A 16555-nucleotide genomic window follows, 5' to 3' on the forward strand; every position below is an offset into this window, starting at 1 on the left:
GGGGTCACTGGGGCACCACCTTTTCAGAAGTATTCACCTAAAAAGTACTACTTTAAATGAGCTGTCTCTAGATTAGAAGCAATTTTCTAAACAGACTGCATTTAATGTATCTAATTGGTCCTGTCCATTCTCAGAAACAGACCTTTGATATATCTTCTCTCAACTGGATTTAGCAAGGTAATTAAACCAAACTCTTCAGACATACAAAGTAGGTCCCTCATTCTCCAGATACATCAGCTCCTCAAGCTCTGCTCTTCTGTCTTCAAGTTATCCTCCTTGACCATAGGCAGTAAACTCAATCTTCCAAAAGGGACCTCCCTCTGTGTGCTCAGCTACAAAACTTCTCTGACTGAAGGTATTTCATGGTTCAATTTTATTTAGATTCCTGATAATTTTGTGAGTGATCAGCATGCCTATAATGAGTCCTAAGTCATTTGCTTCTAGCTAATGAGCTGTCAGTATGTCAAGCACCATGGTTGCTTGATGCTGTTTTTTTAGGACTTGTCTAATTGACTTTTTTTTTTTTTTTACACATTGCAGAACATCCAAAGGGTCCTCTGTTACTTTAACTTTGGTATCAGCTGGAGGAGACAAATGACCTCCACAAAGCTTTTACAAAACAACTTTCACAAATGGTGTCCGTCATGCCAGGCAGGACAGAAAAGACTGCAGCAGCTAGAATAATAGGAGCTGTTGGGCTTAGGGTCAGATTTTTGGAAAGCACTCTCCACTTTCTGACAGGGAAGTTACAGACATGTGTCTTGAAAACAGCATCTCAATCTATATTTAAGCCTTTAGATACTACTGTAAAAACAGTTTGCAATGGTCAGCCTTAACTCAAAACACTTTGGAAGCGTCTCAAGGAAACACACTGTGCCCAGGCTGTACCATGGCAGAAAACCTGCCACAGCCAGCTCACTTCACACACTTCACTATGGTTTTAAACAGAGCTAAGAGAAAGTTTGATGCTAAATGATTTCACTTCTCCAATTTTGACCAAGATTGTACCAACCATGTCATGTGTTGTCCAGTGAAGAGTAGAAGTGTTAGAGGATGAAGTCAGCTACTAGGGCTACAAACATTTAATTTCACCCTTCAGCCTTTCTACACTAAAGCTGTCATCTCCTAAAAGCCTCATACTGTCACCTCAAAGAGACAGCAGCTGACACAAGCCTTTAAAGTGAAAGGAAAAAGATTTTGTGATATCATAAAACTGGGGGTGATAAAATAACAGTAAGTACAGCAAGATATTTGCTGCTCATCTTTCACATCTGTCTTTTCTTGTTGTTACTGGACACGCACAGAAATGGAGAAGTAAGCAGCTTCTCTTGTACACCCAAAGTGTTTCCCTTGGTGATCCAAAGAATACAAAAACTTGTAGCAAAGCTCTGTGCTGGTTAAAGTTCTCTGAGTTTTCTCTGTCTTCCCTGAACACAAGAGAGATATAGATATGTGATATTAATACATAGAAAAATAATGGATAAATTGCTGGACTATTTTACTGCACAGAGACCAAGGAGGAAGGAAAATCAGAGAGGTTTTGACAAATCAACCGTGAGGCAAAAACCCCACCAAACCCAGTCATGGCACACAAGCTAAATCAGAGAATCAAATCTGCACCATGAAAAAAACTAAGACCTTAAAAGACTCCTTTTGCCACCTGCAGCAAAAGCAGACTACAGCAGGCAACAGTGCTGACTGGGGAAAAATGCTGTTATTCTATTATACAGGGGTAAATGATTTGCTCAATAAGCTGAACTAAAAGCCCATTAAAAATGGCATCGGAGGGAAAGAAATGATACAATAATAGTCCACTAAGGCACAACTTCAAAATGCAAAGCAGTTCAAAATGTGTCAATTACTTTATCTAAACATCAAACCAGGTAAGGTAGTGACACCACTAAGAAAGCAAAATTTTTTTTTCCCTTTTTTTATTATGCTGTTGTCTAATAATGAGTAAGTTCGGTTTGATTAATTTAATTCATTCCTCCTAAGCAGCACATTACAACAGTCCTGGAATGAGACTTTTAAAAATTACTATTTCATCAAAGGTTTTTAATACCCATCTCTGATTTAATTTGATCACCAAATTTGATCTATAATGATATTAATAGATTTAAAAAATCCATAGTAGAGTCCATTATTGTTGAACTTTATCATCTTTTTGAAAGTACAATGGTAAAATTATCTATTAATTAGATTAATTTCAAGGAAGTTTAAATCATCCTGACCCGTGATACTTGCTTGCAAAGCTTTTGTAAGAGAATAATTAATAGCCAATAGTCCAGGATTATTATTCTGAGCAGATGCGAACCTTGAACTTGCAGTCACTAGACTTAAATTCTAACTAGGAATACATCATCTTATGGAAACCCCATCACCCTGCAGGGCTGCAAGAAGGGAGAAGAGAAAAAAAAGATCCAAGTAGATTGCTGTTGTTATATATAGTCTGTATTACTGCTTAACATGACCACAAGCTAGAAGTGGATACAAGTAAAAATTTCTGAATTTTAAAAGTTCAAGGTGAGAGGGACTGTGCCACTCAAATAATGGAGCCTTGTTTAAAGAACATATCTTACAAGGCATTTAATTTGTCACCTATTCTGCTGGAAAACTGTATGGCCTTGGGCAAATATGTAACCCTAAACAGTAGCTAGCAGTAAATACATACAGCAAGGAAGACAAATTCAAAACTTAAGCATGACTTTGCTACTTTTCCTCACCCTTCCATCATGACAATTCAATTTCTACAGATTTTGCATTAGATGTCTTCCAAACATATATCTGATTCCCCAATCTCAGGTTTAAATATTTAATTAGAAGGTCTTTATGGTAGAATAGCAATATCCACCGAACAAGGAATGGGAAGTAATCTAGATTAGAATCTTGTATTCACGTGTAAATTCTTAACAAATTAATCCTTGTGTTTTCTGATAAACCATGTCACATTGAATTGTCTAATATATTGTAAAATGTTTTGCATCTTGACAGATGGAGCTCTTACCTGTAAAACCTCTTTAGAATATACTTAGAAACTACCAAAATGTTTTGTTTCAAAAACTGAAAAGAGGACAGAACAGTTTCCCATGCAGAGACTTCCAGAACACCCTGTAAGCAGGGGTGGATGGGAAGTGCTGTTCTGCTGTACATGTTGTTTCATAACATCTAAGCTTTTAACACTGACACCGTGCAGAACAAAAGCAGATCACTGAACCGAGAAACCTCAAACCATGCTTCCAAGGCTTCAGGAAAGATCAGACTGACTAGATGTACACTTATAATACTGTGACTAAACAAGGAAAGGCTGGAACAAAGGAAAAGAACCTTCCCTTGAATCCCTAGTTCAACTCCTACATAGCACACATTGAGCAACACAACATGATAAATACCACTGCCTTAGCTGTAATTTTATGACATTTTACAGCACCAAGCAAGAACACTTTCTCAGGGAAATACTGTGTATTTCTGATGAACGATTTAGCAGATGCTAAATGTGCTGAATTCAAATGAAATGTTTGCACCAGAGAGTCACAGGAAAAAGGACCTCACAGCATGGTCCTCGATCCCCTGTAAGAAGTATTCAGTGCAGCACTCAGTAAAGTCTGGAGTTCTTTTATAACAAAGTTTCAAGAATAAATTCCACCAATAACACTTTCTGCTATCTCTCTGGGAAATCTAGCGAAGTGAAATTGATTTTCTTTTTTTATTAGCAAGGCTATTAAGCATGAGGCACCAAGAGATGAATGGAGAGCAAGCAACATAAAGAGACAAAAGTGCCTGAAAATGCCTTTTATTTGTTGCACAGATTCTTTTTGAGAAGAAATCACAGAATCAGAGAGCATGTTGAGGTGGAACGGACCCAGAAAGATCATAAAGTCCAGCTCCTGGCCCCGCAAAATACCATTTCCAAGAGTCACACCATATCCCAGAGAGCATTGTCCAAATACTTATTGAGCTCGGTCAGGTTGGTGCTGTGACCACTGCCCTGGGGAGCCTGTTCCAGTGCCCAGCCACCCACTGGGCAAGGAATCTTTTTCCAACATCCAACCTAAACCTCCCCAGGCCCAACTTCGGGCCATTCCCTCAGGTTGTGTCACTGGTCACCACAGAGAAGAGATCAGTGTCTGCCCCTCCTCTTCCCCTCAGGAGAACGTTCTACCTGCACTGAGGCCTCCCCTCAGTCTCCTCTCCCCCAGGCTGAACAAACAAAGTGACAGCAGCTGGCCCTCACACAGCTCCCCTCAGGCCCTTCACCATCCTCGCGTCCTTCTTTGGGCACTCTCAAATAGTTCAATGTCTTTCTTGAGGCACCCAAAGCTGCCCCCAGCACTCGAGGTGAGGCCGCCCCAGTGCAGAGCAGAGCGGGACAATCCCTCCCTTGCCCCGCTGGGGATGCTGTGCCTGATGTCCCCAGGACACTCCTGGCCCTCCCGGCTGCCAGGGCACTGCTGGCTCATGTTCAACTTGACCCCAGGTCCTTTTCCATGGCACTGCTCTCCAGCCCCTCATTCCCCAGTCTGTCCACTCACCCGGAGTTGCGCCATCCCAGGTGTAGAATCCAGCACCTTTCCCTGTTGAACCTCATATGGCCAGTGATTGCCCAGACCTTTGTTATGGTCTTTCTGCAGGGCCTCCCTGCTTTCAAGGGAGTCAACAGCTCGTCCAGCTTTGTATGGTCTGCTTGCTCAGCATCCCTTCCAGTGCTGAGTCCAAGTCATTCATTCGGGAAGCTCTCGAACAGCACTACCTGCAGGGGGCCAAGATCAGTCTCTGTCCGGGCTTCCCCGGCAGCACACAGTGACTCCAGGAGTCTGCTTGGCTGTAGGAATCTGCAGGTGCAGCAAGCAGCCACTACAGAAATATGATCCTAAATTTGTGGAAAGAACCAGAAAATGTTTCCTAACTTCTGAGATTCATCTGAGCTCACCAGAGACTGTTCCAGTAAAAGTCACATATTGCTGATAACCCACTTTTACTGCTCAGTATAAAGAAATCTGAAACTGGCACTTGCAGATGAGGTTAAGAAACTCATTATCCATACCTCTCTCCTTCCATCCTTTTCTTTTAAACTCATGTCCTCATTGCTTTTTCTTTGATTTTTCTCCTGCTTTGATCATCCAGAGCTGACCATACAGGTTTGTTCCCTGGGTCATTTTTCAACATAAGTGAAAGTGGTAGGAGAGCTGGAAAACAGACCTAAAAGTCATAGGATAGCAGCACACTGCTGCTGCAAAACAACTGACTGCTGTAAAACAATTGTAAAACAACTTATTCTGATCTTGTATCTTCCTGGTGCACTGTTTTCATGGCTTGTCTTTTATAGATAGCACGATAAAAATATTATAGGCATAAGGTTCCATTCTCTGGGAGTAGAACCGTTTGGTACACAGTGACAAAGAGAACAAAGGAGGATGCCCCCACCCCCCAACACATGCAGTTTACAAGGCATTTATGGTCCTATGAGAGTGGAATGAATTCCTACAAGCAGAATTAATATGATACCTTATTCTTTAACATCTGAAGGAGGCAGAAGTAAAGGAAAAATGAAACTTAAAGTGGCTCTTATTTCAAACAAAATGAGGATATTTAAACAGGAGAGTCTCAGGGGAAAGATTTCATATCACTACAAGCAGTGCATTTGTCCAGAATATAACGGTAATGATAACGTTACTAATGGAAGTAAGACATCCTTGCAGTTTCTTGTGGATTTTAAATTAAAGAAACAAGTACCAGAGCTGAGATACCCTTGTATGCATGTGCACGTGAATGCCCAAATACAGTGCTCACCTTTTGCAATTACCTAATTGTAATGTCAGATCAAAGATAGTCAGACTACAGATGGATGATTTCTCATCTGCATCTGGCTGTGGACGTTCTGTTTGTCATTGGGCCTCGGTGAGAGCACAAAGCAGCAATACACTCATTAGTCCCTGGAGGTTTCTGCAGTTTATGATCAAACAGAGATGAGTTCTCCGTCTTCCTGCTGCTTGTATATCATTTAGCACTACAAGATGTTCCATGAATAATGGAAATAATGAAAATATGTCCTCTAAGACACTCTCCCCAAGCCAGAGACCACATACACTGCAGTTATTAACCAATTACATATGCATTGATGAACTGGCAGCTGCTGCAGGGCAGAGTATGTAGAGTGCGTATTACAGCTCAGCTTTGCCTGCCTCTCCTCAGCCTGGGAGCTTGCTCTGGATCCTCCACTTCCATTGGAAGTTTTGTGAGAAAGCAGCTGTTTCTCACAAAACTTAGAGGAATGTGAGTAGCTCTGAGATGACCAGGAAATGCAGAAGTTACTTGGAGCAGAGGACTGGACAGACAGATAAACAGGCACATAGGCATGGCTGTATAAACTTCAGTGGTGACTGTTCCTCCAGTTATTTCCTTGTGGGCTTGCACAGCACAGTTTTAAAATACATGATAAATAAGGACAGACTGAACAGTTTCTAAAGTATGGATTTTTCTTATTTAACTTCAAACTTGAGGATAACAAAGAACATCCTTGCTCTATCATAGCTCCCCCTGTTCTTCCCAGGCATTTCCTGACAGTCTTAATTTCATAGGAACAGTAAGACAGGATCCAACTCTGAGTGTCAAATAATTTTTTTTTGTAGCACTTAAGTACAATGTAACTGCAAAGATCCTTAGAGACTTATTTAATAAAGTAGGCTGAAATACTCTAATTCTGGATCCTGCTTGCTTTAGTAAATTCTATAACAAATCCAGGACCATGTGGGGATTCACAGTTGTAACTATATTAAGCAGCATGGCCAGCAGAACATTTTAAAGCAACTAAGAGAGAATTTAATCCTTCCAAGTAAAAAAGAATTTTTCTTGAACTGTTGCCAAAAATGAGTGCATGTTACACAATTTTAATTCCATTTGTTGGAAGCATATAAGCATAAAGTAGTTTACTGTTAGATGAAAAGTAAGAACTACATGCAGTAAACATCTTTAATATAAGAAATCACTACTGAAAACATACTAATATTGGGGGTTTGGGGCAGTGGGGGGTTTATTACTGGTTGCAGACAGAATGGTTTTCTTGTTATAATTTGAATGTAACTTATCTGTCTGCTATCCCTCCTTTCTGCCCATAGTTACTATACTCTTGCAAATTTTGACAAAATGATAAAGAATGCTAGGCTGGTCTTTTATCTCAGACTTAATTAAATTCCCAAGAGAAAAAACCAGCAGCACCCACACTTGAGGTCAGATAGGCACAACTCAGCTATTCAACATTCTACTTGACATTTTGCTGGCTGGCCAGTACATGCACAAAGCTCCAGACTTGACAGATCATTTGCCATCTTGCATGTCCAGAGTACAGAAAGAGAGAGCAGGGGAGCAGGAGAGTATAAAGAGGATAAAGGGCACCTGAGATCACCACACAGAGAGAAAAACTTGCTTATTCAAATATCAGCAGTGTTGTAAAGAAACTCTAAATTTCTTTCAGCAGCTCATCAGACATGACCAGCTCAAGTCAGAAGAACCCTGAGTGCCATTTTACACATTTACCTCAAATTCACTTCAGATGATGATTTAATGCAACCAAGCTGGAAAATGCAAGTATTTGTTAATTCACATATGACAATGGTTCTACAGCCACCCTGCACTGACAGAGCCTCAGCTTCTCTCACACACTCCAGCTAATGCGATGTATTTACACCAATTGAACTATTTCTGCTTTTCATCACTTAAAAGAATTCAGTTCAAGCTTAAGAAAAAACTGAGGTTTTTTAATTCCATTAACTAAATGAGAGGTTGAAAGGCGCATATACTACAGCTACAGTAAGTCACAGATCTTAATTGGACTGCTTTATTTTTATATCAATGGTGAAAGTTACAAACTGGGAAGTAGACAAAAATGTATCTTGTCAGACAACCTTGCTATGCTGGCATCTCATTAGAGATGAAGAGAAAAATACACTCCACAAGGTTCAGGTGCATGGGAGGCTTACACAAAAAGCCAGGGACGGGGTGGAGAGGAAAAAACCAAAACAAAACCTACAAAACAAAACAACCACAACAACAAAGTTCTGGAGTTTGGGGATGTACAACGCACATGGCTAGAGCTACACAGCTTCTATTCCCAGGGATGCGATTAAATACATGCTCAAGGCAGCAGTGTGATTAGAGTGAATTGGTGCAACAAAATGTTCTGAGATTGGAAGCTGATCCAGTTCAAACAAATGAGAAATGAGGATGCTACAATGCCGAATATTTAATTAACAAAAGAAAAACAGAGAAAATTCACTGGAGACAACTGTTCTGTATTCCCAGACATTGGCTAGCTGGCTTGAGAAACATTTCTATTACTAAACTCAATTTTAAGAAAGGAAAAGAGATGCAGGTGTGGAATAATCTAATATTGTTCAATTAACATTTTGGTATAAGATTTTAATGATAGCATCTTGAAAAATCCTATTTAATGTGAGGGAAAATGTCTGCTCCTGATTGGTTTGGTATGTTCCAGAAATGCTGTCTGATTATACCTCAGCCCAGAAGATTGAGAAAGCTGTCTTAAAAGATTACAACCTACAGACTCACATTTCTGATTTGTACAACTGCTGGAGGACATTGCAGAGTGAAAGAATTTTCTGAGGGTATTGTGCAGACTGTGCATCTCAAGTGTTTTACACACATGAATTCAGCAAACCTGCCTTCCTGGACAGCAGTAAATCAACCAGCCAAGCATCTTAAAAAGAAATAGAGGAGAGTAATACATTATATAATTTTTCTCTGTTTTGTCCTGTGAACACACTTCTGATAGTGCAGAGTGCAAAGGTCTGTTTGATAAAGCAGTTTGATTGATAACAACTGAGCCATTCCTCTGAAGAATCCACATGAGTATCACAGATGGTGAGATAACTTGCTGTAATTTTCTCAGCAAAGAACACTGAATCAAGCTCTCAGCCTACATAGCAGTCAATAATTTCCACCAAAAATCGCTAAAGGAGATTTTTTTATTTTTTTAAGTAGAAAAGGAATTCTGTACTTGCATCCCTTAAATTTCAATTATCCTGGCATCCACATCTCTGCTGTGAGGCTGAAATATGTTCTACAATCAGCATGTTGAATATTTCTGCCCCAGTGATTTTGACTGCACATGTAGGTTAATGTCAGACCTTGACAGTGATAAGGAAAATAGTGAAAATATGGGAAAGCAAAAGGGGAGGGAAAGAGGCATAAATAATACTGAACTACAACTGACTGAACTGAGATGTCTGGAATTCTGTAGAACTGAGGGTGTGGTCAAGTGATCACCTTCACATTACACTGTACTAGCTGGGTCATGCAGGTCCTTGTGTCCTGCTACTTGGAGCCTAACTAGAACAGCTGGACTTCATTAAATTTGGAGTTGGTTCATGGGGTGAGGCATCTAAACCTACACGTAAGCCAACCACATTTAACATGCTTAAGGATTAGATAGATTGAGGGGGGGGAAATAGCAAATACAGCATTTCTAGGATCCAAGCTACTCAACTGCAGTTATCCCTCATTAAAGAGTTTTTACCAAATACACTGCTCACAGAATGGACAAGCACAGAGTAGACCCTCAATTTGCAGGTGCACTGTGGACTGTAAGGGTGTAGAGGAGTGTTCTGTAATATCTAACTGGAAACAATAATGGTCCTTCAAAACATGCACCACACTGGATCTCAGACAGCCTTCTGCAAACTGAATAAATAAGCTTCTGTTTTAAAAAGTGTTTATTCCTATTTCTCTAATAAGCAGCTCTTCCTTTTTCATCCATAATATCCAAAAAAGACAAAGTTTTATCAAGACAAATTTCCATTTCCAGTGAATCTTCTGTCAACAGGTAAAACCACTATCTAGCCAATGACACAAGAATCAGCATGCCTGGATTCTCACATCTCCCTGGACTTGGGCACTTGCTGCAGTGACTAGATTTACATAGCTAGTCCAGGTTTGTTACTTGGGAGGCAAATAAAAAATAACTTGGTCCTTGTAACTCAAATGCTGTAGTAACCTTGCTCACATTCTTAGAGATTTTCTGAACAGCACAGAATTTGAAGGCACTGGAGTCTGCCTGACAGACTCCAGTCTTAAAGGTTTACCCTCCATGGCCTCTTCAGGTTTCCCACATGCTCCCTCTGCATACAGAACCCTAAAAGCAATCCCACTGTCTGCATTCCTGGATCATGCACAAAACCAGCTGCAAACCTTCCTCCTCTGCCATTGTGTCTGTTCTGTGTCTGAAAAGCCTGCTTTGATTCCAGCTCTCACACCTTTCATGTCACTGGCATTGTGTTCCATTCTCACTGGCTTGCCTTTGGAGAGCTCTTTCCCTTGGGAAGAAATGCTGCAGCTCCATTGATCGGCCCGTGCTCTGTGTACAGCAATTTCACAGCAGACTTTATTGCTTGAACTCCGTGGCACAATCTCCATTGGTTTGCAACAGCTCTAAGGCTCTCCAAGTGGTCTCATCATCATCACAATTATTTGTTTAAAAGGCTGTTCTGCTCTTCGAGGGCTGTCATTCAGTAAGCCCACCTGCACTGGATGGAACAGCATCCTTGTTCCAAGCCCAGACCATCTTTCGGTTCTTGAAAAACAAAAAATGCTTCAATTCAAATATAGACCATCAACTAAACTGCCAAAGCATCTTTTTACCCCTTGCTGCTTTTGACTGTAGCTGATAAAATGCCAGCTACATATCTTTCCCAGTAACACAGCCTGGGAATTTGCTTCTATGTTGACCTGTTCAAAAGAGTTTCTGCTATGACTAACTCCTGCAAAGAATCCTCAGATTCAAATTAAGATGAAGAGCTTTCTAGCTATTTTCCATGCAAATCTCACTTTCAATTTTATTAATAAAATTTAAAAATTGTCTTCTTTGTATAAAGAATTGTCAATGTATAATTTTAGAATCCTTAAAAATTCTATTCCCAGGAGCGGGAATAGTCCATCTTTCACAGAAACCTGGCATTTAATTTCCTTTCTGCTTTCCTGCAGTTTTATTTCGGACACTTTTCTCATAACACTGCTTCTGAACTGTCTCATTTTTACTTGTTACTTTAGCATTCTTGTACAAAATACACATTTTTAAACTCTACAATACCCATTCTCCTCAGCTTCTACCAATGAAAAAGGATACTCTATTTTTTAATTCTATAAATAAATAGAGTCAAGTAGTATTTTGCTGTGAAATGCCTAAAATTTGTCCCTTGGCTTTTCTGCTATTGTCATTCTTAAGAGAGAACAGAAATCTTTCCCTCACCAAATGAAAGCCATTAGTCCTTTTGTAGCCATAGCACTTGCCAGACAGAATCTTCCACGGCAGTTGCAGACAGCTCCAGCCTGTTAATTGACTCAAGCATTTCCCACCACAAACAAAATGCTCTGGTACACTTGCAGCTTGCCTCTTCAAGTCCTGCACAGGAGCACAAGGCTTCCCCTGAGGCCTGCCCACACGGTGGAAGAAAAAAGACTTTACATCCCCTGAGGAGGGCACTGACAAGGCTGGGACACCAGGGAAGGGATGTCTGGCCTCTGCATTCCCATGGCTGCCACCTCCTAATGCAATCATTCACTTTTTTATAGTGTCTTCTAAATCCTAGCCAACAGTTTTACCCCTACAGGTACAGAGTAAAGAGATTCTGAAGACATATACTTATTAAAAAGTCAGAAAGTGTGCAACCAAAGTCTCTGTGTGTGAGTGGGGGAACATCACCCATCAATCATGCAAGTCCAAGCTTTTCCCAGGTTACTCATTAGGAACACAAAATAATCCTATTTCATGTTTCTACACAGACACTCCAGACTTTGAGCCCAGTACTTGTTGCTAACAATAATGGCTAACAGATATATGGAGGTTAGAGTGGCTCCATTATAAAGGAAAGCCAAAAGAATACAGAGCTAAAGGTTTCACAGCTCACCAACTCTGTCACTGCTTGATGTTTCAGCTTTTGAACTCTTGTCTTTGCACATTCCTCTTAACGCTTTTATACAACTTTCTTGCTGGACTGTTTATTAAAGCAGCTGTCTCATTTGTGGGATAAAAAAATCTAATAAAAGAGTTCCCTCTTTAAAACAATTAAAAATAAATGCAACAGATGTGTAGCTCTACTCTTGGCTATTGATTTCAAAACCCACAAGATTTTCACTATTTTATTATCATTTACATGATAACTCAGGGTAGATATTGTTCAGTGAAATGCACAGAGATTCACTTGGGACCTGACCCTGTTGGGTTCCCACCCTCCTGCATTTTCAATTTGCCTTCAAGTTGAGAATTCTTTTTTAAATAACACCAAAGAGTACATATGGCTCATGATAAAATTCTCAAGAGGAGGCCACTGGTTTCAGGAACAACAGTAGAAAAAATACGAAAAGAGTAGTGTGAAAAGAAATGTCAGCAAGGCTCTGCCTGATTGAAGTCGCTTCTGCATTCAATATTTGAATTTTCTGCATTATTTATTGCCATCATAAAGAGTTTAATCCTTAAGGCATCATTCTGCATGCAGTTTCCTTATAAGCACATGAAACCCTAAGTAGCTTAATTCCAATACAGTTATATAAATTATTAACTTCCTCTCCAAATACGATATGAATTTCATCTCAGAAATTGTCTAAGATCCAGAACTTCTGTGTGGAGACCAAATTTCCATTATTCAAGCTTTTACAAGAGTTCTGCGAAGCAATCTTTCACTTGAAGGCTATACTGCAGACACAGGCCATCTTGTAAACTGCAAGCAGGACCAAGGAAATATCTCCAAACCCAAACATTTACCTATAAGAATCATATTCCAACCCACATTTCTACATTTTTCTCTCCAACTGATTACATATAAGCACCCCACCACCACTGCTCCCATCCCTCTCCCCCAAACCCCAAGCAGATTAACCTACAATTTGGCCAATTGTAAGGTACCTTGAGGTAACTTACTACTTTGAGTGCATCAAGCATGATAACCTAGGACATGGCAAATCTCACAAGAGAAAACTCTGCAAGCACCACTTCTATTATTCATTCCCTACTGTCACCCTGAGTGCTCTCAGAAGAGTTCTCCAAATGTCACCTTCCCACTAACTTTCACATAGCTACATACATGTGGCCAGAAATACTGCTTCAAGTATATCCCAATGTAAGTGTTCTCATTCCACAGACACAGAAAATGCATTAGTTTCTTCTAAAAAAAATTATATGGAAAAGAAGAAAAAAAAAGCAACAAAAACAAGCAAAAACCCAAAAGTTATGTCCACAGAGCTGATACTTTTGTCTATGTTATCCTCCAAACTAAAAGTAGAGAGGATGAATTATTATTTTTAACAACATTAAAACTCTGAAGAGCTTCCTCCAAGGGTCACTGAAGTTCACAGGAAGGCATGGGTTGACTTATTTCTGCAACAGTCCTGACTCATTCAGTCTGAGTTTCTGCTTAGTTTGCCTGTATTAGTGATTCAGTTGCTATTTCTGGTAATTCTATCCAAATATCTGACAAATGGAAACACTTTCCGCAAAGATATATATCCTGGCACATGAGGAAATATGTATATTCTTTATTAATTACTAGTTTTACTTCTACTTGAGAAGTTTTGGCCATCTATCTGAGAAAAACAAATGAGAAAACAAGTGGAATACTACACATCAAGCAAGGGACTGCTTGGCTAAATTCCTGGCAACTATCACCTGATAAATCAGCACAGACCAGAATTCAGTTTGCCCAAAACAGGAAGAAAAAGCTTTGTATTTTGTACAAGTTAAAGAAAGCAACCACAAGATATAAGTATCTTTCTGAAACCAGCCTCAAATGTCTTAAGAGGAAAGAAAGCAAGCAAGCCTTGCAAGATTCAAGAATGAAAATGCTGATAACATCTCAGCTGAAGCCATTTTAGGATCTGAGACAAAATTCAGCAAGGAAAGGACAGGATGAGCTTCCAGAGGGCAGGGAGCTGTTGTTCCCAGAGGCAGCCACTGCTGCTGGTGAGCATGGAGTGCTTGTGGAGCAGGCAGCACACACCTGAGACATGCACTGCCAATATGTGTATCTAATTTTTATTGTATATACTCCTCTGGACACAAGAAATTTTAAGAATTCCAACATTACAAGCACTTTAAGTGGACTTCTGGGTTTCTTGAGCTAGCCTATTAAATCTGTGGTTTTTCTTTCAATCCCAGGTCCCTTGAAGTCAATGAGTTTATTCTGCCTGAATAAAAAGTTCACATCCTCTACTGATTTCTTTTCATCTTTGTCTTCAAAGAAAAGCTTAGATTCTATTTGGCAAGGTAGAAAATGCTTCCTACAACCAAAACCTTTATGAACATTTTGAATTCTGTTCCATTCCAGTTTCAGTGATGTGTGTGTTTATATTACAGTCTATATTTTGAAATAAGGGAAACTAAGGCAATGCAGCCGAGTCAAGGAACCTGCATTAGGGTGGATGACTAAGCACACCAGATTCAACACACAAACCACAAGATCCATTACAGTTTATTTGTTTCATATTGTTTTTCAGCACAGCCTTACCTACAAAACAGTTTTGCAAAGGTAGTGCAAAGCCCTCTGCTTTCTCTTACATGGTTTCTTATTTTTTAAAAAATACAAACACCTTTTTCCTTAGAGCATAAAAGAAATGTGTCTCTTAGAGTCTGCTTTCATTAGAAATCAGGAGTAACATCAACTTTTCTACAAACTACCTTTGGAGGCCACATCTGGTTAGCTTAATTCTTGAAAGATTGCCTTGCTCTGTCTCCTTGGCTCTTTCTTCCTTTGTCATATATTGGCTTGTTTTATGTCTGACAGTTCTTTTATTACCAGATTTCATTTTGAATCCGATTTCCCCCCTGTCTCATTACTTCTGTCTTGCTCTCTGTTTGTTCTCTATTTCTTTTTCCTGTCTGACAATTCTCTTATTAGTGGATTTGGTTCTGCCTTTGTTTCATGCTTTCTGCTTTTATTCTCTTGTGTCTTATTTTTTGCTTTTTTACTTATTTTTCTCCTGTCAAGGCCTCCTTTTCTTTCTGCCTATTCTCTCAAAAGGCATATGCTTAGCTTTTGTTTAAGGTTACCAGATTTCAGCATGCTGTGGAGTTAGTTTATTGCCATGCAGATGGAACCAGGTTTCAACCAGTTCCTTTGGTCTATGAGCAGCCACTAACCTACGTATTTATATAGGCATAAGCTCTGCTTCTCAGCTACTACAACATATCCTAGTTTACCTTCTAGTTTAAGAGCAAGGACACTGCTTTTAAAGTTCATGACTTTCCCCCAGCATTCTCCATAAGCCTTAGGTTCCCTCCAGTTAGCTCAGAGAGAAGGTGACACTGAAGCCCTGCCTTCCCTCTGCTCCCTGCAGGCTGGCACAGCGTGCTCACCGCAGTAAATGCTGTCCTGCTGCACGCTAACAGCACAATCCGTGTTACCTGCAGCTCCCGTGCCTCAGCTCCTCCCCAGGGAACCAGCTCTGAGAGACATTGCAGAGGGAAAATGAGAGCTTTGGTGTGCTTCACTGGGGCTAAAGTGGAAATAGTGTTATTGATGAGCTTCATCCAGCTGGTCTCCTAATCCAATAAAGAGCTCCCTGTACTACCAGGATTCCATGTATCCTAGGGACTGGCAAGCACCCACTGGAAATAGCCCTGAGTGAAAGCCAGGGCACCTCAGTTATTTGCCACTTGCACCACTCATTTATTTCAAGTGCCAGAACCTGAGGCAAGACCAAGAAAGCACTGCTGGGACAGGAGGCTGATCTGAAAGGAGATGTCTGGACTGTACTGATACTTCAACAGGATGTTTATTTTTACAGCAATAGAAAACACATCTGGGTGATCTCACTGCCACTGACTACAAGAATGAGGAGAAGATTGTCTCACTGCCCCTTCAGATTGTTGTTTAGGTGTTTTTCAAATTAAAAGGGAGGTCTTGCAGTCATAAATTTTCTCCACCATGCTTATGGATGGAGAATTCTGATTCTAAAGGCACCAGCAAAAGGAGCTTTACAAGATTTCTAGGTGAGAGCTCAAACTGATTTATTATTTGTCAAGAGACACATTAAATAAACTTGGCCTTTTTTGCTGTCATCAGCTGTCTGAAAGACAAGCTATAAGCATTAGAGTTTCCTTTAATACCACAGTACTTAGGTTAGAGAAAGCACAGTTGAAGCATCTTACATTTGGAAGGAAGATGGGATGTCAGAGATGAATATTGCTTGCTGGGGCTGTCTGTTCCTCAGTGGGGAATTAGTTCCTGTGCAGTGTTTTCTGTGTATGTCTCCACTGGAGGTGAACAAAGTTGTAAACTGCCTTTGGTAAATTAAAATTTGGTGAATCACAAAGAGGATGAAGTGTCATGTCCTCCTCTTAGCCTGTAACGAGGATCTCTGTAAAGTGATTGAGCATTCCTTTAAGGATCATTATTGCCAAGGTGCAAGAAGCAACCTTCTGTTAGTTACTTTCAGGACACAGCATCTCTATTGCCACTGCAGAAATTTTCATGTTTGTTTTTTGCCACAGAACTCCCTCATAGCTTCTGGTTCTTTAGTCTTAAAAATCCAAAGCAGTACTCCATATAAACAG

At 40.1% G+C, this 16555-nt stretch overlaps 1 protein-coding gene across 9 annotated transcripts in view; it reads right to left on the reverse strand.

Annotated features, from left to right (window-relative positions):
* Positions 1-16555, reverse strand: part of ST6GALNAC3 (ST6 N-acetylgalactosaminide alpha-2,6-sialyltransferase 3) — a 235656-nt gene that overhangs the window by 131366 nt on the left and 87735 nt on the right. The window contains exon 1 of one of the 9 annotated variants that reach the window (XM_064428587.1): positions 4530-4741. The exons of the other annotated variants lie outside the window; for them this stretch is intronic. Coding sequence (XP_064284657.1) covers positions 4530-4544 — 15 coding nt within the window. The 5' untranslated portion in view covers positions 4545-4741. Of the gene's footprint in view, positions 1-4529; positions 4742-16555 lie in introns of those variants that run through there. 9 annotated transcript variants of the gene reach the window in all.

This window comes from Passer domesticus, chromosome 7 (genome assembly GCF_036417665.1).
Source record: "Passer domesticus isolate bPasDom1 chromosome 7, bPasDom1.hap1, whole genome shotgun sequence".
Lineage (NCBI taxonomy): Eukaryota > Metazoa > Chordata > Aves > Passeriformes > Passeridae > Passer > Passer domesticus.